This window comes from Myripristis murdjan, chromosome 20 (genome assembly GCF_902150065.1).
Source record: "Myripristis murdjan chromosome 20, fMyrMur1.1, whole genome shotgun sequence".
Taxonomy (NCBI): Eukaryota; Metazoa; Chordata; class Actinopteri; order Holocentriformes; family Holocentridae; genus Myripristis; species Myripristis murdjan.
Window position 1 is genome coordinate 4048353 of NC_043999.1, and position 22265 is coordinate 4070617.

Below are 22265 nucleotides of genomic sequence, written 5' to 3' on the forward strand. Positions count from 1 at the left end.
CATCTTGGCCGCACAGGACCACGGACCTGGGGTCCGTTTCCCAAAGCAGGTTTAGTGAAAACTCTGAGTCTGTTAACCCTGAAATGAGGGAAATTCTGAGTTTTCCGTTTCACAAAGGGAGGTAACTCAAAGCAGAGAAAGAGGGGTAACTCTAGCCTGTTTCACAGAGGGAGGTAACTTAAGCTCTCGGTCAGTTACCGCAGTAACAGACTCCATGAAACTAACCTGGTCGGGACCAGGTTTTTCTCATGAAACCTCGAGTTTCTCTCTGTGTCCGCCCTCTTTCAGCCACACACGGTATTTAACTTCCTCATTCATTCAGTCAGCAGGCGAGTTTTGGCGTGGCGTATTAGTTCTGCCGACTGTTATTTTAAAAAAATACAAAATTAAAAAAACAGTCAGTAGGCCTTTATTAGAAGTCCATTAGTAGTTAGGTGGCGACTTTTTTTCACGAATATGGCATGTCCTTTCGAAAGCGATCTCGTGGATGAAGGTGCAGTGTTACTGCGCAGAGAATTAAATATTCGTCGGGAGATGGTTATAAGGCCGCGCATAGATGTTTATGCCGAGGTCTTACCTGTTTGAACAATGTTTTTATATTTCATCTTAAGCTGCTGCCAAGTGCGCTTCTCCCCCGCGGGATTGCACCTAAATGAAATAAATTCATAGGCTACCATTCAAGCAGTTTTCCCGGTAATATTATTGTGATTGCAACAGACTACATTTAAATTTACGCATTGACCCGAGCAGCAGTGTTCTCCCACACCGTCTCCCTCTCCTTTGCTGCTGCAGCGGTGTTGCACTTTTTTTTTTTTTTTTTAAAAACCTGTTCAAACTCTCTGTATGAATGCATTAAGATTTCCAATTCAACTGGGGTGAAAAACGCAGCCCGACGCTTCCCCGTCGCCATGGTGACTCGTCAAATCGGGTTTCACGCGCTTAACTCCAGGTGAAACTATTCCGAGTTGATCAAACTAACTCAGATCAGTTCTGGAACCGAAAACTCAGCGTTTCCTACCTCAGAGTAGATCAACTCAGAGTTCGGGGTAAGAGGAGCCAAGAAAAAAAAAAAAACGGAAAAAATTGGACTGTTTCTTTGCATGACTTCGAGCTGAGTCCTGCCTCACGTAACATAGGCTAACTGTTCAGCACAAGCCCTCTTGGCTTCCCACATACTATTGTTGTTCATTACACTGGGTTACAAAAAATTTTTTTTGCAAGTTGTCTAGGTTTTTTCAACTGAATTAGGACCATTTTGCACCACTAAATCCAAAAATGACATCTATTTTTCTCAATCAGGTCAGGTTTTTTTGCTAAATTGATTTTGAAAAATTTGATCTTCTCACAAAATTGATTACATTTTTGTGACTTTATCAGTTGGTTTTTTATATAGTTCTCACCCAAAATAGGTTTTAAGAGAAAAAAAATCATTTTCTAACAGGATGTATTTATTAAGTGTTACAAACTTTAATTCCTGTAAATTGAATAATAGACATTGATAAAGGTAAGTACATGTAAATTGAACATGAAGTCGTCATTGTGCAAAATTCAGGGCATGAACTTTTGTTTCTTCGAACCCCTCGAATGCTCAGCAGCAGGGATGTCTCTCTTCAGAGTCCAGCAGTAATCAGCCATCATGACTGCATCCCAGCGTCCCTGATACCTGGCCTCCATCTCTTTTATGTCCTGATGGAATCTCTCTCCCTGCTCATCACTCATTGATCCCAGATTCTCAGGAAACCGATCCATATGTGAGAATAAGTAATGCATTTTGATGCTCATGTTGCATCCAAGGTTTCTGAAAGCAGTCAGCATATTGGTGACAAGGTCTGCATAGTTCCTGGCCTTGTTGTTGCCAAGAAGGTTCTTCACGACCAGAACAAAAGCCTTCCATGCTTCCAGTTCCACTTTGTTCATTGAGTTTTCAAACTGAGGATCTCTGATGAACTGACGGATCTGAGGACCATCAAAGATGCCAGCTTTCAACTTCTCTGTGGTTAATCCTGGAAAAGCACGGCACAAGTAGGCGAAGCAGCTACCATCCTTATCTAGAGCTTTGGTGAACCGTTTGATCAAGCCGAGCTTTATGTGCAGTGGTGGGAAGAGAATCTTGTCTCTGTCTACCAGAGGAATGTTGATGACATTCTTTGCTCTGCAAGGCACCAGTTCCTGCCGCACCGGCCAGTCCTTCTTTGTGTAATGCTGAGCAGTGTCCCTACTATCCCACATACACAGAAAGCATGGGTACTTGGTGAAGCCGGACTGTCGCCCCAACAAAAAATTTACAATCTTCTACCATTAATCATAAATTGGCAAAAGTAAAATCTTCAGAATTTGTTTATTGCAAGAAATATGAAAGAATTTTGTATCATAGGACGTGAAAATGCCCATAAATCTAAGCAAACATGTTAAAAAGCCAATATGTAGCATAGTTCAGAAAGTTGACCTGATTGAGCAAAACCAATGTGATTTTTGGATTTAGCACACCAAAATTATCCTAAATCAGCTCAAAAAACCTAAACAATAAATTTGTTGTTGACCAGTGTTATTAATTGACTGTTTTTCTTTTCATCACAAGGTGCAAATAAATAGACACTGATGCAAATAAATAGCCTTCTTTACATATATGGGCCTATATACTTTTTTTATTTTAATCATGGTGCAACATAAAACAAACATCCCCCAAAGCAGTGGTCCCCAAGTTGCTTCTTGGTTATAATGGTGATCCCTGGGACAAAACCAGTTGAAAACCCCTGTGTTATATGATGAAATTTGCCGCATACATATACACATATTCCCCCGGGAGCGGAAAAAAGTTCAGGCTCAGGATTTTTTTCCACTATCAGCCCTGTGTGTGTGTGTGTGTGTGTGTGTGTGTGCGCTTGCTCATACTGTCTCACTACTCACATCCTGTAAGGCTGCCAGCTGGAATCCAGTCTTCTAGAGGTTCCAGCCTGTAGGGATGAACACAAAACCATCATCCTCTTCATCATCATCATCATCATCTGCAGGTCAACTCAAGCACATGATCCCAACACACTGTGACTGCTCTGATTGGCTGATCTCTCTCTGTCTTTCTGTCCAGTCCTGAGGCCACTGAGAACTTTGGACATTTCCCAGGAAATGCTGCCTGCACTGACTGTGTCCAGAACAAGAACCAAGCAACCAAGCTGCTCCGCCTGGACTGACTCCACCCCTCTACTGACCTGAGAGGACTGACTCCACCCCTCTACTGACCTGAGAGGACTGACTCCACCCCTCTACTGACCTGAGAGGACTGACTCCACCCCTCTGCTGACCTCAGAGGACTGACTCCACCCATCTACTGACCTCAGAGGACTGACTGCACCCCTCTACTGACCACAGAGGACTGACTCCACCCCTCTACTGACCTGAGAGTCTTCAGGCTGCAGTGTGGACTCTCCACCAGAGCAGACAGCAGCTTCACTCCTGAATCCTGCAGCTTGTTCCAACTCAGATCCAGCTCTGTCAGATGGGGGTTGGATTTCAGAGCCGAGGCCAGAGAAGCACAGCAGCTCTCTGTTAACCTGCAGCACCTCAGTCTGAATGAAGAATAAAACATACAACTCTAAGACATGAAGAGAGCAGATCTGTGGCAGGCCTCCCTCACAGAGCTGCGTCTGACTGGCTGCTTGTCACTGAAGAGCAGCAGCCTGACAGGTGAAGCTCAAACCACTTCCTGTCTTTTTGGAATGGAATGAGTCTTGTGCTGTATCTGCGTGCAAGCATGGGCTCAACATTTTCCTCCAATCAGGGCACTGCATAACAGAGTCAACACCAGTTAATGGTGATTCAAACTTCCTGTCAGTCATCACATTTCCATAATTCCAGATTTGAAGCGTCACTCCTCAGTGAACTGGCTCCTTGTGCTCTAAGAGCTTTTTCTACTTCAGTATCTAGTTATTATTATGGATTTGCCATGTTTTCTAGCAGCCTGCTCACACTGATACAGGTATTCATTTTGTAAGAAAGTGAAAATACTAAACAATAATAAGCAAATTATTCCTAAATAAATGAATATGTTGTTATTTGAAAGTCTGGTCCCCACAGTGTCTGCTTAAAAACATTCTGGCCTTTGGACAAATGGACTTGATGAGTCCTGATGTGTTTGATTTTCTTCCACACATCACAGCAGAGATCTGGAACTGACGGCTCACCAGCTCTTTGTGATAGAAGTCATGTGGCTCTTGACAGAAACCGTGTTTCAAACACACAGAAACACTCCAATCTAAACTAAGATTAAGGTTTCTCTCTCTCTCTCTCTCTCTCTCTCTCTCCTGACACATGAGATGGTTGTTAGTTAAAATATGTAAATGTGAGCTGGTATGACAATAAAGTTCCTTGAATCCTTGAATCCTTAATTGTCAAACCTCACAAAGCACGCATGCATCCATGATACATGATACACAACATGTACTTCACAGCAATATCAGCCTTATAGACATGTGGGGCCCTATCTTGCATCAGAGTCCCTAAACCCGTTATTTGGGGATTTAGCATTGCCTAAGAGGCGTTCCCCTGCAAAAGTTGCTATCTTGCACACCTGCCGTTAGCCATAAAACACCTGCGCTACCCGTTACATTATGCATAGGCGTGGTTTGGGCGTTATGCCAGTTAAACCAATCAGGGTTCTCTTCCTGCTCTCATCGAAGGCGGACGCTTTTTCTCTAGCTCCCTCCTGCCCTTATCTGCCCTGCTTTGCTCTCTGTCTTTGTCTTAGTCAGATCTTTCGGAGCCTCTCTCTGCATTTCTCTCCGAAAATCTACAACAATGGATCTGATCAGCTGGTCTCAATGCAATTGATCAAATTTTCTCTACAAGGAAACTGGGCAAAGGAGAGCCTGCATGCCCCGCCGGAACGTTTGCCACCGGGTACACCATGGACTCCTGGGAGAAGTGGAGGATGATGTGCCTGTCGATTCTTTCCGTCGAGGATGTTGAAGACGTCTACATGATTGGATTTATGATAACATGATTTCTGCTGTTTGGTGCTGGTGGATTCCTGATTTATCGCAAAGTTCAGAGGGTGTTGGCAACGCTTTTGGCTCTGGAGAAGCTGCCAGCCATAGAAGGTTTGGGCCGAGCTAACAACACTCAGACTCGTGTTGTGCGAATTGATTCGTGAATTAGTTCGCAAGCAGGAATAAATTCCTGGACTTTTACGCCAGATGGATAACAGCTTGGAGAAGTTGAAAGCTCGACTCTGAGGAAATGTGCCATAATTTGAAATTTTTCGGAATCACCAGAACCACAGAGACTCAAGGCTGATGGAAATTGCAGAGTCAGCCTGACCAAAACAATCATCTTATCTACAATTCGGCGCCCCAGCGACCTTGGAACGCCGCTATCTTCACTTTCTCCTGGATGTTTATGCAGACAGCCACTCTCCCCCCTCCCTCCCCATGACCCTCCACCTGGGATCTTCTACCCTGTTCAGGACTCATGAGGCCGTCTCCTGGGCAACGGCCGGGGCTGTCATCTTATCAGACGGCAGAGACAATGTGTAGACTGTGTAGGGAAGTTGGTCCTGGACTTACGCACACACATACACAAGGACACACATACACACATCCCATGAAATTCAATGCCTCGTTGGCCCCCCACCCCCCCTCCCTCCCGTCACAGTGCAGTTCGTGGGTGCGGAGCGCCGTAGTGGCTGCATACGCCTCTCGTCTGTGCTGGGACACCTCTCCCTCCCCAAATCCCTTCCTCCTTCCAATGCCATGTTGTGCTCCCCTAGGAGCCCAGTTTGACATTTGACCTTTTTTCCCCCCATTCTTCCCTATTGTCCTCCTTTCTCATCTAATGTAAGGGGCGCTGCACGCTGGCTGACCTGAAGTGTAACTTAAACCAAATTTCCCCCTGTGGGACAAATAAAGTATGATTGATTGATTGATTGAGTGTGCCAGATGCCACTGCCTTTGAGAGCAGGCTGCGCTATCCTAAATCCGCAAACTGAAACCCACGATTTAGTACTACCTCTGCCATTTTCTCAGGGGTTCAACTGAGGCTAAAGCAAGGTGGCATGTTATGGGCAAGTTAATTCGGGAGGTGGAGCCGCATGTTCACGTCCACATGTGTCCAAGTGGACGCGCATTGAAGCCACCTGGGCGCAAATGGGATAGCGGGTGATTTTGAGGACCTGCTATCCACTTTCCCTAAAGTGTGTGCTCAAGATAGCAATTGTAGGGAAAGCACATAAACACACCCACGGGCACACCTCCAGGTGTAAATAAAGGAGTCAGCATAATGTATAGCAGGTAGTGTGGCTGCAAGATACAGTTTAGGGATAGTGGAAGCTGCTAAATGCGTAATTCACAGGTAGCGGGTAGTGGGAACGGGTAGCGCAGTGCAGAGATAGGGCCCATAGTGCTACTATATGATTCAAACAATATCCATATATTTATGTCATCATTAAAAAGTGCAGTCTGACCTGAGAGTCAGACTGCACCCCTGCCAAGTGTACAGTCTTGGCAGGGGTGACAACATCCAAACAGAAATTTAGATAATCTGTCAGACAGTGTGTCCGCTCCTCTATGTCCTCACTGTGTGATTTCAACAGTACATCCCAATTTATGGCCTCAAAGCAGTCTCTCAGGGCGTCCTCCACTTCAGGCGACCACTTCCTGATGGAGCGTGTTGTAATAGACTGTCTTTGTACCAGGGGAGTGCACTGTGGCTGTAGGTGGACCAGGTTGTGATCAGACTTCCCAAGAGGAGGAAGTGTGTGGCTCTGTATGCATCCCTCATGTTGGTGTACAGTAGATCAATCATCCTGTTGTTCCTCGTGGGACAGTCCACAACCTGGTGGAAGGCAGGCAAGGTGGAGTCCAGGGTAGCATCATTATAATCCCCAGAGATGATGATAAACGCCTCAGGGTGCTGTGTCTGCAATCTTGCTGGCAGTGAATGCATCAGCGCTCGGAGGAATGTAAACACAGAGCGCGATCACGTGACTGAACTCCCTTGGTAAATAATATGGCCGTAGGCTGACAGCTAGCAGTTCCAAATCCTTGCAACACAAGACGTTTTTCACAGTAACATGACCCGGACTACACCAGCGGTTGTTAACATATATGATGAGCCCCTCACCTCTGCATTTTCCGCAAGCGTTTGTGTCTCTGTCGGCTCTTACCGCAGTAAAACCCGGCAAATCCACGTTAGCGTCCGGTATCAGGTGAGTTAGCTACGTCTCTGTGAAGATGTACAAGCTGCTCTCTCTGTTAGTCCGTTGGTTGTTAAGTGCAGACAGCTAGTTGATCTTGTTTGGCAGCGAATTGACATTTCCCATTGTGATCGAGGGGATCGATGGTTTAAAACGCCTCCGTATGTCCGCTAGCTTAGCCTTTAGCTTAGCCTTTAGCTTAGCACCAGCACAACCATCACAAAATCGCCCCCTAGTGGCCATAGCTACACACGGAGCTAGACCGGAACGCCCACAAACGTCACATCCGGTTTTAGCCTGGGTGGAAAACAAAGCCTTAATGACCATTGAAAACAACGAGCGGACAATGGTTAAGAGCCGCTGTGTTACGTTTTGCTCATCGAATTTTGCTCAAAATCCTGAATTAAAGTTTATACGTTTGCCAAATATAAACACAGAGCCCATTAGAAGGACAAAATGGTTGCAAGCCATCCGCCGAGAGGATAAATCTGGCCGTCTGTGGAACCCTACCACACCACATGTTTGGCTCTGCGGTCTCCACTTTATTACCGATAAGTTTGTAAACTGCAAAAATGTATTTTGCTTCTTATACCTGTATGAGTAGCAAATAGAACCTTACTGATGCTCTTGATTATTGATAGGTTATTGTTACGTGCGCTTATGTAAAGTGCTGTTTAAGGCATAGCTTTAGCTTAGCTTTCCTCATTCACAACACGGTTGTAGAACAGAACATAACAATGTTAACTTCCTTGCTAACTTACCTTTATTTAACCAGTAAAACTAACTGAGACATGAGTCTTAGAAGAAAAAACTGACTAAGAGGTGGTCATTGGCAAACATCTGTATTGGTCAGCCCATGTGTCAAAACAACTAGCCTACCTGTAATTCACTCAAATGAGCTCCATAAACATGATAAATTCATTACTGGCTCTTGCTGTTTGATATTAAGGTAAGTTTAATTGAACACAGCTGTAGAAAATGTAATAGTGTCTCTTACCAGGCGACTCAATCAGGTAGTTGTAAATATCTCCGTACACGACCGGAGGCCATTGCGTTGGATCGTCTGTCCGGTCTTTCATAAGATACGGACAACAATCGATTCTGATTTTGGTCAACTTTGACAGGTAGCGTTCTTTGTCGGCTGGCAATAAAGAATCAGTGTAAGCCATTGATATTAATTTGAAAATCTCTATTTTATTAGAAAATTGGATTCAAAAATCGTGCTTAATGCATGGGAATCAATGAGAGCAAAGCAATGTTTTCCACCCAGGTGACTCCGCCCCCCCAGCTATGATGCGCTGATGACACTACGCCGTGTGTATGTATAGCAGGCATTTGATTTGTTAAAACGAATAAAAATATTAAAATGATTCATTAAAATATTTTAAAATGTAAATACACATTAAATTAGGAAAAAATACAAATACACACTCAGTTTCTCAAACACGTTCTGCCCAACCACCACAACCACCACTGCACGCCAGCTAGCCAGCAACGAGCTAGCTAGCATATTCTTCCTGCCACAAACAGTGCAGTAGACAGTCCATCAAGGTAGGCCTAAACATTTTATTTCAACTGTAATAATTATGAATAAAATATGTTAGTTTTTGGATGTATACATTTTGAACATCATAGATAAAAGGCTAAAGAGAAAAAGCAACACTTCCTGAAAGCAAAAAACTTAATTTACTTTCATTATGCTCTTTTAGAGCTTAAATGTCTCCTTTACCCATGTGGTTCTTTTTTATTTATTTTATCACTCCATCACTGTCACACACCTCAGGACAAGGATTTTGCCCTTGTAGAATTTTTAAAATACAAGATTCGTAGACTGTGAAGGGCAATGTGAGAGCCTATTAAAGTTTATGTTCTGTTCTGTTACACTGTAATAAAGCTTTTTCCCACTTTAAAATGTCTCTGAATTATATCTGTGGTGCTGAAAAAATGAAACAGCAGCTGTAGGGTAGGCAAAGCATTCCATGCCAGTAACCACTGGGGGCCAGTTTTGAAAATGGCTGCCACAGTCATCAGAATAAAAATTTGCAGTGGCCCAATATCCAGATTCATTCAACATATATTCAGTAATGAGTGTACCAGATTTGGTGCTTTTATCACAAAATGAACAATAGTTTAGCTATGCTGCCCCACTATCCTGAGTTCAGACGGTATGTGATGTCGTTCTCCAGCTTTTGCCATTGTCTTTAAGGTCAGCAATTCCTCTCTTGAATAAACAAGATGACTGGTTTTAAGGTTAAAAATATCCATAGGATATATAGATAGAAAAGAACAAAAAGGAGAGAAAGACACTTGGTACTGTGGAGATACTGGAGAGGCTGCCGTCTCTACAGCGCCATCTTAATCGTTGAGAAAACACAGGCAGCATGTTGAGGAAGGGGTGTCGCAACTCGTGTGTGTGTGCCTGACTGTGGAGGAGAGGAGAGGAGGCAGAAGAAAAAGTTGCGTGATTGAATTGAAGTTAATACATTAATTCCCCAAATCCGGGGAAACAAGAGGAAAGGTGCGGTAAGGGAGAAAGAAAAAAAAAAGGTATTCTAGGAAGACGCGGACCCGCAGTGCACCCGACTCGCCCCACACTTTATCTTCAACACACAAGGATTGTGCAAAAATACAGTTTGACAACAATTTGAGATGTAAGCCTGTAAAACTCCTGCTCAGATAACAGAATATTACATGTTCACACATCATTAAAAAGTGCAGTCTGACCTGAGAGTCTTCAGTCTGCAGTTTGGACTCTCCAGTCCAGCAGACAGCAGCTCCACTCCTGAATCCTGCAGCCAGTTCTTACTCAGGTCCAGCTCTGTCAGATGGGGGTTGGACTTCAGAGCCGAGGCCAGAGAAGCACAGCTGCTCTCTCTCAACCTGCAGTGCCTCAATCTGAATAAAGAATAAAATATGTAGCTATAATGTCCAGTGTTTTGGATATTTATCAGTTAACAGATTTTTCAAAATATTCAAAAAGGCAGGACAGACGGATGAAATAATTATTATAATAATTATATTAACAATAATACTGATAATATTAGTTCATATTTATGTTACACCTTTAAAGGAAAGTTCCAAAGTGCTTTACAAAACCATCAGAGTAAATGAAAAGATAAAGATAACACCTGAAATGAAAGACATCAAAATATGAAAAACACAAATAAACAGACAATGATCTCCAATTATAATATTCTCCAGTGTTGCTCTGAAAATACGCTTCATGTAACAAAGAAATGGGAGAAGGAGGCTCATTTTCAGATTTGGGACGAGAGTTGGCAGAGAATATGTGAAGTGCAGTGGAATTCAACCAGTTGGACTGCATGGCCAGAGCTCTGCTGTGTGAGCTGAATATTAGAGCGTTTAATACCAGGTGAGACAATATATAAGGAATGCTTTTCCAAAATAAAAATTTTGGAAACTTTCAAAAATAAAAACATTTAAAAAATAAATGAATAAATAAAAAGACTGACCAGGTGATGGCAGTAGAGGTGAGCCCATCAATATATTGATATAATATGGATACTGTGATATGAGATCAGATATCATGTGGGATTTGGGATATGGTAATATCTTATGGCATCAGTGTTGTCCTCTCCTGCTTTAAAGGCTGCATTACAGTAAAGGGATGCAGTTTTCTCAACTTATTAGACGTCCTTGCTGCTCTGTTATTGGCCTCAGCCTGCTCGCTCATCATATCCATATTACTAATGACTGTTAAGCACTAATTTACACTTTGATGAAAGCACCAACCAGTCATCCTAACAATATCCTCACAATATGGATATCACGGTATTCAGTCAAAAACACGGTGACAGTCGACTGTGTTCATATGGCTCAGTCTGAGGGACTATAGACAGAAAATATCCTGAAATATACAAAATGTTCTTTTGGCGTGGTCGTCTGTCAGCCTGCAGAGTTTAAACAAAGTTTTGAATGGGAAGTAGGTGAGCTGAGAAAAAGTGTGTGAAGATGATCAAAATAATAATCAATGAAAAACAAGAGGTCCTAAAGGTTTAGTTGAGCTTCAGAACAGTTCCAAGACAACAGTGACCATGAGGGAATGTGATCAGGATGGGAAAAGTTGGACATATCAACTCCATCCCATCATGCCTAATCTGTGAAAGATACCAGAATGCACTGATATGAACACATGGGATTTTTGTCCCTGATGATTCATCAAAGAAAATATTGGAATACTTTGTGAATCCATAGATGGACCGGGCCCAGACTGTACATCAGGAGAACCAGGGAATTCCTGAAGTGCATATTGCACACAGCCTGACATACTGTGGTCTATTGGTGAGATAGTCAGAGATCCAGGACACCAGACAGGGGTCCACCTGCATCCTCATCAGTTTGTGCTGCAGCATAAGGGGCTGGATGGTATTAAAAGCACTCGAGAAATCCAGAAATAGGATCCTCGTTGAGCCACTTCCCTTATCCAGGTGGGAGTAAGTGCGATGTTGAAGATGGAGAATGGCATCCACCAACAGCTGTCCGCTAGACAAACTGTAGCAGGTCCTGGGCATGCTGCACTTGGGGCCTGAGGAGACTGAGGAAGAGCCGCTCCAGTGTCTTCATCAGCTGTGATGTCAATGCCACCGTCTGTAATCTTTCAGCTCGCTGGGCCGGTGCTTTTTCGGAACAGGAATGATGCAGGATGTTTTCCATAACGTGGGCACTTTCCCCAGCTGAAGGCCGAGGCTGAAGACATGCTGGAGCGGTTGACCCAGTTCAGCAGCACAGGTCTTAAGCAGCCGAGGGGACACCGTGTCTGGGCCTGCTGCTGCTTTCCCAGGGTGAAGCCTCCTCAGTTCTCCCCTGACCGGGTGTAAAGTGATGCAGGGAGGAGGCTGTGGAGAGGGGAGGGAGGAGGAAGGTCTCTGTGTGTGTGTGTGTGTGTGTGTGTGTGTGTGTGTGTGTGTGTGTGTGTGTGTGTGTGGGTGGGTGGGTGGGTGGGGGTGGGGGGGGTTCGTGGGCTGGTCAAACCGGTTATCATTTTTAAAGCTAGCCAACGAGCTAGCTGGCATATTCTTCCTGCGACAAGCAGTGCAGTAGACAGTCCATCAAGGTAGGCCTAAACATTTTATTTCAACTTTAATAATTATGAATAAAGTATGTTAGTTTTTGGATGTAGACATTTTGAACATCATAGATAAAGGCTAAAGAGGAAAAATAATTACTGTGGCGAAAAGTGATTGAATTGAAGTTAATACATTAATTCCCCAAATCCGGGGAAACAAGAGGAAAGGTGCGGTAAGGGAGAAAGAAAAAAAAAGGTATTCTAGGAAGACGCAGACCCGCAGTGCACCCGACTCGCCCCACACTTTATCTTTAACACACAAGGATTGTGCAAAAATACAGTTTGACAACAATTTGAGATGTAAGCCTGTAAAACTCCTGTTGAACTAACAGAATATTACATGTTCACACATCATTAAAAAGTGCAGTCTGACCTGAGAGTCTTCAGTCTGCAGTTTGGACTCTCCAGTCCAGCAGACAGCAGCTCCACTCCTGAATCCTGCAGCCTGTTCTCACTCAGGTCCAGCTCTGTCAGATGGGGGTTGGACTTCAGAGCCGAGGCCAGAGAAGCACAGCACCTCTCTGACAACCTGCACCTCCTCAATCTGAATAAAGAATAAAATATGTAGCAATAATTTCCAGTGTTTTGGATATTTATCAGTCAACCGGTTTTCATTTTTAAAGCTAGCCAACGAGCTAGCTAGCTTCCTGCGACAAACAGTGCAGTAGACAGTCCATCAAGGTAGGCCTAAACATTTTATTTCAACTGTAATAATTATGAATAAAGTATGTTAGTTTTTGGATGTATACATTTTGAACATCATAGATAAAGGCTAACGAGAAAAATAATTATTGTGGAGAACAGTGGAGAGGTAAATTTTCAAGCTAGCAAAATTAGAGGTGTGTTCTGATCGCCCTGTAGCTCCCTGCACAGTGGACTACACAGGGTGTGCCGCCATGTTCACTGTGATTCCAAACCACAGGGAGCAGTTCGAAGGGCACTGTGAACTGTGCAGGGAACAAGTGAACAACGGTTCCTCACTTCGCCCAGTTCGCCAACGGATATTACCCATCAGTCATTGCGCGCCGGCGAGTCGAACCAACGGTTAACTGAATCGCCTCGCTTTGAACGACATATGCTGCCTGTTGTCATGGCGACGAGGCGACTCGAGACGCGGCGGTTATTTCTCTCACCACCGTCATTATTAAGGATTTTAAAATAATCTGTCAGTGATCAACATATAATATGACACACAATTTGTAAATGATGTGATACGAATCTCTTCAGGAATGACACCGTACATCTTGCAATGAAATCACATTTATTTATAAGTTTTTGCTTGTTAAGCTAAGTTGATTACGCTGATAACAACGGGGTGCACGAGACATGACGGTTATTTAGGAATGACAACCGTACATCGTGCAAATGACAGCGGTAATGTGAATGAATGAAATAACATTTCACAAGACATTTCACCGGGGCGTGTTTTGGAAACTCGGCCGGAAACAGCTGTGATGTTGCAGGGTGTTCCGATTGGAGTAAATTGGTGAAGTGAAGTTCCCTAAGCCGACGTTACCTGTGCAGGGAGTAGGGAGCTCTGTCGCAGTACACTGTGGATCGGAACTCAGCTTAGGTGGTTAAGCTAGGTAGTTAGCTTGGAATGTAGCAAAGCTGAGTGTGGGAGAGTAAGACTCTGTAAAATGATGTATTGTAGAATGTAGACATTTCAACAAAATTACATTTTCATAGATAGTAGGGGTGTAAGAAAATATTGATATTCTTTGAAATACTGTACTGATAATGATAAAAAAAAAAAGCCATGTCGTTAGTCACAGCAAACAAGCCAAATTTAATTTACTGTAGCTTTGTGACTGTTTGAGCTAAAAACAAATATTAAAAAAAAAAAAAAAAAAAAAAAAAAAAAACACTTCCTGAAAGCAAGAAACTTAATTTAGTTTCATTATGCTTTTTTAGAGCTTAAATGTCTCCTTTACCCATGTGGTTATTTATTTATTTATTTTATCACTCCATCACTGTCACACACTCAGGACAAGGATTTTGCCCTTGTAGAATTTTTAAAATACAAGATTCGTAGACTGTGAAGGGCAATGTGAGAGCCTATTAAAGTTTATGTTCTGTTCTGTTACACTGTAATAAAGCTTTTTCCCACTTTAAAATGTCTCTAAATTATATTTGTGGTGCTGAAAACATGAAACAGCAGCTGTAGGGTAGGTAAAGCATTCCATGCCAGTAACCACTGGGGGCCAGTTTTGAAAATGGCTGCCACAGTCATCAGAATAAAAATTTGCAGTGGCCCAAAATCCAGATTCATTCAACATATATTCAGCAATGAGTGTACCAGATTTGGTGCTTTTATCGCAAAATGAACGATAGTTTAGCTATGCTGCCCCACTATCCTGTGTTCAGACGGTATGTGATGTCGTTCTCCAGCTTTTGCCATTGTCGTTAAGGTCAGCAATTCCTCTCTTGAATAAACAAGATGACTGGTTTTAAGGTTAAAAATATCCATAGGATATATAGATAGAAAAGAACGAAAAGGAGAGAAAGACACTCGGTACTGTGGAGATACTGGAGAGGCTGCCGTCTCTACAGCGCCATCTTAATCGTCGAGAAAACACAGGCAGCATGTTGAGGAAGGGGTGTCGCAACTCGTGTGTGTGTGCCTGACTGTGGAGGAGAGGAGAGGAGGCGGAAGAAAAGGTTGTGTGACTGAATTGAAGTTAATACATTAATTCCCCAAATCGGGTGAAACAAGAGGAAAGGTGCGGTAAGGGAGAAAGAAAAAAAAAAGGTATTCTAGGAAGACGCGGACCCGCAGTGCACCCGACTCGCCCCACACTTTCTCTTTAACACACAAGGATTGTGTGAAAATACAGTTTGACAACAATTTGAGATGTAAGCCTGTAAAACTCCTGTTCAACTAACAGAATATTACATGTTCACACATCATTAAAAAGTGCAGTCTGACCTGAGAGTCTTCAGTCTGCAGTTTGGACTCTCCAGTCCAGCAGACAGCAGCTTCACTCCTGAATCCTGCAGCTCGTTCTCACTCAGGTCCAGCTCTGTCAGATGGGGGTTGGACCTCAGAGCCGAGGCCAGAGAAGCACAGCACCTCTCTGACAACATGCAGCCACTCAATCTGAATAAAGAATAAAATATGTAGCTATAATTTCCAGTGTTTTGGATATTTATCAGTCAACAGGTTTTTCAAAATATTCAAAAAGGCAGGACAGACCAATGAAATAATTATTATAACAATTATATTAATATTAATACTGATAATACTAATTCATATTTATGTTACACCTTTACAGGAAAGTTCCAAAGTGCTTTACAAAACCATCAGAGTAAATGAAAAGATAAAGATATCACCTGAAATGAAAAGACATCAAAATATGAAAAACAAATAAACAGACTGATCTCCAATTATAATATTCTCCAGTGTTGCTCTGAAAATACACTTCATATAACAAAGAAATGGGAGAAGGAGGCTCATTTTCAGATTTGGGAGAAGAGTTGGCAGAGAATATGTGAAGTGCAGTGGAATTCAACCAGTTGGACTGCATGGCCAGAGCTTGCTGTGTGAGCTGAATATTAGAGTATTTAATACCAGGTGAGACAATGTATAAGGAATGCTTTTCCAAAATAAAAATGACATTTAAAAAATAAATGAATAAATAAAAAGATTGACCGGGTGATGGCAGTAGAGGTGGGCCCATCAATATATTGATATAATATGGATACTCTGATATGAAATCAGATATCATGTGGGATTTGGGATATGGTAATATCTTATGGCATCAGTGTTGTCCTCTCCTGCTTTTAAAGGCTGCATTACAGTAAAGGGATGCACTTTTCTCAACTTATTAGACGTCCTCGCTGCTCTGTTATTGGCCTCAGCCTGCTCACTCATCATATCCATATTACTAATGACTGTTTAGCACTAATTTACACTTTCATGCAAGCACCAACCAGTCATCCTAACAATATCCTCACAATATCTGATCAGAAGGAGCACCTTCAGTGACAGACTGATTGCACCTAAGTGCAATTCGGAACACTGCAGGAGGTCTTTCCTCTCTGCTGCAATTAAACTGTTTAATGAGCATTTGGAATAGGTCTTCTATGCATAAGCACTTTCTTTCTTTTAAGGTCTGCATAGGTGTTTTTTTTTTTTTTTTTTTTTTTTTTTTTTTTAGATCTATTCATTTATTTATGTATGAATGTGTGCTGCTGCAACAATGTATTGTAGTTTCCTGTGAAGGATCAATAAAGTACTCATCATCATCAATATCGATATCACGGTATTCAGTCAAAAACATGGTGACAGTCCACTGTGTTCATATGGCTCAGTCTGAGGGACTATAGACAGAAAATATCCTGAAATCTACAAAATGTTCATTTGGCGTGGTCGTCTGTCAGCCTGCAGAGTTTAAACAAAGTTTTGAATGGGAAGTAGGTGAGCTGGGAAAAAGTGTGTCAAGATGATCAAAATAATAATCAATGAAAAACAAGAGGTCCTAAAAGTTTAGCTGAGGTTCAGAACAGTTACAAGACAACAGTTACCATGAGGGAATGTGATCAGGATGGGAAAAGTTGGACATATCAACTCCATCCCATCATGCCTAATCTGTGAAAGATACAGTGTTAAGAATTCTTCAAGTTGTAGTCTTTGAGCATTTGAGCTTTTATTTTGAAGTGGACGTCTATGCAGTTCCTTCCTCTTTTCTCCATGTTCGGTTGTCAGTATGGTTACAGTGGTGTAGCAGTCATTGATGATGAAAGTTATGCTTCAAGTAATGAAATTAATATGTACATGTTACTTACCTCTTCTTACAGTGTTGTTTAGGCCCTGGTGTGTATTTGCACTCTTTAAAGTGTCCGTTTTCACTTGTTTGCATGATCACAATTTAGCATTTAAGCTAACTGAGATAGTTTGGATGACTGTTAGCTTCAGATTACTACAGTCTACATGTATGCTATGTGATTTTAGTTTGAAGCAATACTTGTAAACAGTATACAGCTGACATGAATGTATTTTCTACTTACTGTAGGAGTTTATTTACTGCATTTAATTTACAATAGGACACAATGAAAACGCTGTGGGGAGGTAAATTTTCAAGCTAGCAAAACTAGTTAGTTAAGCTAGGTAGTTAGCTTGGAATGTAGCAAAGCTGAGTGTGGGAGAGTAAGACACTGTAAAATGATGTATTGTAGAATGTAGACATTTCAACAAAATTACATTTTCATAGATAGTAGGGGTAAGAAAATATTGATATTCTTTGAAATGCTGTACTGATAATGATAAAAAAAAAAGCCATGTCATTAGTGACAGCAAACAAGCCAAATTTATTTTACTGTAGCTTTGTGACTGTTTGAGCTAAAAACAAATATTAAAAAAAAAAAAAAAACACTTCCTGAAAGCAAGAAACTTAATTTAGTTTCATTATGCTTTTTTAGAACTTAAATGTCTCCTTTACCCATGTGGTTCTTTTTTATTTATTTTATCACTCCATCACTGTCACACACTCAGGACAAGGATTTTGCCCTTGTAGAATTTTTAAAATACAAGATTTGTAGACTGTGAAGGGGAATGTGAGAGCCTATTAAAGTTTATGTTCTGTTCTGTTACATTATAATAAAGCTTTTTCCCACTTTAAAATGTCTCTAAATTATATTTGTGGTGCTGAAAACATGAAACAGCAGCTGTAGGGCAGGTAAAGCATTCCATGCCAGTAAGCACTGGGGGCCAGTTTTGAAAATGGCTGCCACAGTCATCAGAATAAAAATTTGCAGTGGCCCAAAATCCAGATTCATTCAACATATATTCAGCAATGAGTGTACCAGATTTGGTGCTTTTATCACAAAATGAACGATAGTTTAGCTATGCCGCCCCACTATCCTGAGTTCAGACGGTATGTGGTGTCGTTCTCCAGCTTTTGCCATTGTCGTTAAGGTCAGCAATTCCTCTCTTGAATAAACAAGATGGGGGGGGGGGGGGGGTTGTGGGCTGGTAAAACCGGTTATCATTTTTAAAGCTAGCCAACGAGCTAGCTAGCTTCCTGCGACAAGCAGTGCAGTAGACAGTCCATCAAGGTAGGCCTAAACATTTTATTTCAACTTTAATAATTATGAATAAAGTATGTTAGTTTTTGGATGTAGACATTTTGAACATCATAGATAAAGGCTAAAGAGGAAAAATAATTACTGTGGCGAAAAGTGATTGAATTGAAGTTAATACATTAGTTCCCCAAATCCGGGGAAACAAGAGGAAAGGTGCGGTAAGGTAGAAAGAAAAAAAAAGGTATTCTAGGAAGACGCGGACTCGCAGTACACCCGACTCGCCCCACACTTTATCTTCAACACACAAGGATTGTGTGAAAATACAGTTTGACAACAATTTGAGATGTAAGCCTGTAAAACTCCTGTTCAGCTAACAGAATATTACATGTTCACACATCATTAAAAAGTGCAGTCTGACCTGAGAGTCTCCAGTCTGCAGTTTGGACTCTCCAGTCCAGCAGACAACAGCTCCACTCCTGAATCCAGCAGCCGGTTCACACTCAGGTCCAGCTCTGTCAGATGGGGGTTGGACTTCAGAGCCGAGGCCAGAGAAGCACAGCTGCTCTCTGACAACCTGCAGCTCCTCAATCTGAATAAAGAATAAAATATGTAGCAATAATTTCCGGTGTTTTGGATATTTATCAGTCAGAGATTTTTTTCAAAATATTCAAAAAGGCAGGACAGACCAATGAAATAATTATTATAACAATTATTTTAATAATAATACTGATAATACCAATTCATATTTATGTTACACCTTTAAAGGAAAGTTCCAAAGTGCTTTACAAAACCATCAGAGTAAATGAAAAGATAAAGATAACACCTGAAATGAAAGACATCAAAATATGAAAAACACAAATAAACAGACAATGATCTCCGATTATAATATTCTCCAGTGTCGCTCAGAAAATACGCTTTATGTAACAAAGAAATGGGAGAAGGAGGCTCATTTTCAGATTTGGGACGAGAGTTGGCAGAGAATATGTGAAGTGCAGTGGAATTCAACCAGTTGGACTGCATGGCCAGAGCTTGCTGTGTGAGCTGAATATTAGAGTATTTAATACCAGGTGAGACAATATATAAGGAATGCTTTTCCAAAATAAAAATGACATTTAAAAAATAAATGAATAAATAAAAAGACTGACAAGGTGATGGCAGTAGAGGTGGGCCCATCAATATATTGATATAATATGGATAGTGTGATATGAGATCAGATATCATGTGGGATTTGGGATATGGTAATATCTTCTGGCATCAGTGTTGTCCTCTCCTGCTTTTAAAGGCTGCATTACAGTAAAGGGATGCACTTTTCTCAACTTATTAGACGTCCTCGCTGCTCTGTTATTGGCCTCAGCCTGCTCACTCATCATATCCATATTACTAATGACTGTTTAGCACTAATTTACACTTTCATGAAATCACCAACCAGTCATCCTAACAATATCCTCACAATATGGATATCAGTGTATTCAGTCAAAAACACGGTGACAGTCGACTGAGTTCATATGGCTCAGTCTGAGGGACTAGAGACAGAAAATATCCTGAAATATACAAAATGTTCATTTGGCGTGGTCGTCTGTCAGCCTGCAGAGTTTAAACAAAGTTTTGCATGGGAAGTAGGTGAGCTGTGAAAAAGTGTGTGAAGATGATGAAAATAATAATCAATGAAAAACAAGAGGTCCTAAAGGTTTAGTTGAGGTTCAGAACAGTTCCAAGACAACAGTTACCATGAGGGAATGTGATCAGGATGGGAAAAGTTGGACATATCAACTCCATCCCATCATGCCTAATCTGTGAAAGATCCCAGAATGCACTGATATGCCCACATGGGATTTTTGTCCCTGATGATTCATCAAAGAAAATATTGGAATCCTTTGTGAATCCATAGTTGGACCAGGCCCAGACTGTACATCAGGAGAACCAGGGGAATTCCTGAAGTGCATATTGCACACAGCCTGACATACTGTGGTCTATTGGTGAGATAGTCAGAGATCCAGGACACCAGACAGGGGTCCACCTGCATCCTCATCAGTTTGTGCTGCAGCATAAGGGGCTGGATGGTATTAAAAGCACTCGAGAAATCCAGAAATAGGATCCTCGTTGAGCCACTTCCCTTATCCAGGTGGGAGTAAGTGCGATGTAGAAGATGGAGAATGGCATCCACCAACAGCTGTCCGCTAGACAAACTGTAGCGGGTCCTGGGCATGCTGCACTTGGGGCCTGAGGAGACTGAGGAAGAGCCGCTCCAGTGTCTTCATCAGCTGTGATGTCAATGCCACCGTCTGTAATCTTTCAGCTCGCTGGGCCGGTGCTTTTTCGGAACAGGAATGATGCAGGATGTTTTCCATAACGTGGGCACTTTCCCCAGCTGAAGGCCGAGGCTGAAGACATGCTGGAGCGGTTGACCCAGTTCAGCAGCACAGGTCTTAAGCAGCCGAGGGGACACCGTGTCTGGGCCTGCTGCTGCTTTCCCAGGGTAAACCTCCTCAGTTCTCCCCTGACCGGGTGTAAAGTGATGCAGGGAGGAGGCTGTGGAGAGGGGAGGGGGGAGGAGGAAGGTCTCTGTGTGTGTGTGTGTGTGGGGTGGGGTGGGGTGGGGGGTGGGGGTGTAGGTGTGTGTGTGTGTGTGTGTGTTTTTGGGGGGGGGGTTGTGGGCTGGTAAAACCGGTTATCATTTTTAAAGCTAGCCAACGAGCTAGCTGGCATATGCTTCCTGCGACAAGCAGTGCAGTAGACAGTCCATCAAGGTAGGCCTAAACATTTTATTTCAACTGTAATAATTATGAATAAAGTATGTTAGTTTTTGGATGTAGACATTTTGAACATCATAGATAAAGGCTAAAGAGAAAAATAATTACTCTGGGGAAAAGTGATTGAATTGAAGTTAATACATTAATTCCCCAAATCCGGGGAAACAAGAGGAAAGGTGCGGTAAGGTAGAAAGGAAAAAAAAGGTATTCTAGGAAGACGCGGACCCGCAGTGCACCCGACTCGCCCCACACTTTATCTTCAACACACAAGGATTGTGCAAAAATACAGTTTGACAACAATTTGAGATGTAAGCCTGTAAAACTCCTGTTCAGCTAACAGAATATTACATGTTCACACATCATTAAAAAGTGCAGTCTGACCTGAGAGTCTTCAGTCTGCAGTTTGGACTCTCCAGTCCAGCAGACAGCAGCTTCACTCCTGAATCCTGCAGCAGCCAGTTCTCACTCAGGTCCAGCTCTGTCAGATGGGGGTTGGACTTCAGAGCCGAGGCCAGAGAAGCACAGCTACTCTCTGACAACATGCAGCCACTCAATCTGAATAAAGAATAAAATATGTAGCAATAATTTCCAGTGTTTTGGATATTTATCAGTCAACCGGTTTTCATTTTTAAAGCTAGCCAACGAGCTAGCTAGCTTCCTGCGACAAACAGTGCAGTAGACAGTCCATCAAGGTAGGCCTAAACATTTTATTTCAACTTTAATAATTATGAATAAAGTATGTTAGTTTTTGGATGTATACATTTTGAACATCATAGATAAAGGCTAACGAGAAAAATAATTATTGTGAAGAACAGTGGAGAGGTAAATTTTCAAGCTAGCAAAATTAGAGGTGCGTTCTGATCGCCCTGTAGTTCCCTGCACAGTGGACTACACAGGGTGTGCCGCCATGTTCACTGTGATTCCAAACCACAGGGAGCAGTTCGAAGGGTCCTGTGAACTGTGCAGGGAATAAGTGAACAACGGCTCCTCACTTCGCCCAATTTGCCAACGCATATTACCCATCAGTCATTGCGCGCCGGCGAGTCGAACCAACGGTTAACTGAACCACCTCGCTTTGAACGACATATGCTGCCCGTTGTCATGGCGACGAGGCGACTCGAGACGCGGCGGTTATTTCTCTCACCACCGTCATTATTAAGGATTTTAAAATAATCTGTCAGTTATCAAGATACAATATGACACACAATTTGTAAATGAT

General features: G+C 42.2%; 1 protein-coding gene across 1 annotated transcript in view; it reads right to left on the reverse strand.

Moving 5' to 3' along the window:
- Positions 1-1548: 1548 nt before the first annotated feature.
- Positions 1549-22265, reverse strand: part of LOC115379195 (NACHT, LRR and PYD domains-containing protein 12-like) — a gene marked incomplete at its 5' end in the record, with an annotated part of 39129 nt that continues 18412 nt past the window's right edge. Inside the window, 7 exons of the mRNA XM_030079915.1 lie at positions 1549-2262; positions 3401-3563; positions 9911-10081; positions 12646-12816; positions 15202-15372; positions 18715-18885; positions 21428-21601. Of these exons, the coding sequence (XP_029935775.1) occupies positions 1549-2262; positions 3401-3563; positions 9911-10081; positions 12646-12816; positions 15202-15372; positions 18715-18885; positions 21428-21601 (1735 nt within the window). The remainder of the gene's footprint in view (positions 2263-3400; positions 3564-9910; positions 10082-12645; positions 12817-15201; positions 15373-18714; positions 18886-21427; positions 21602-22265) is intronic.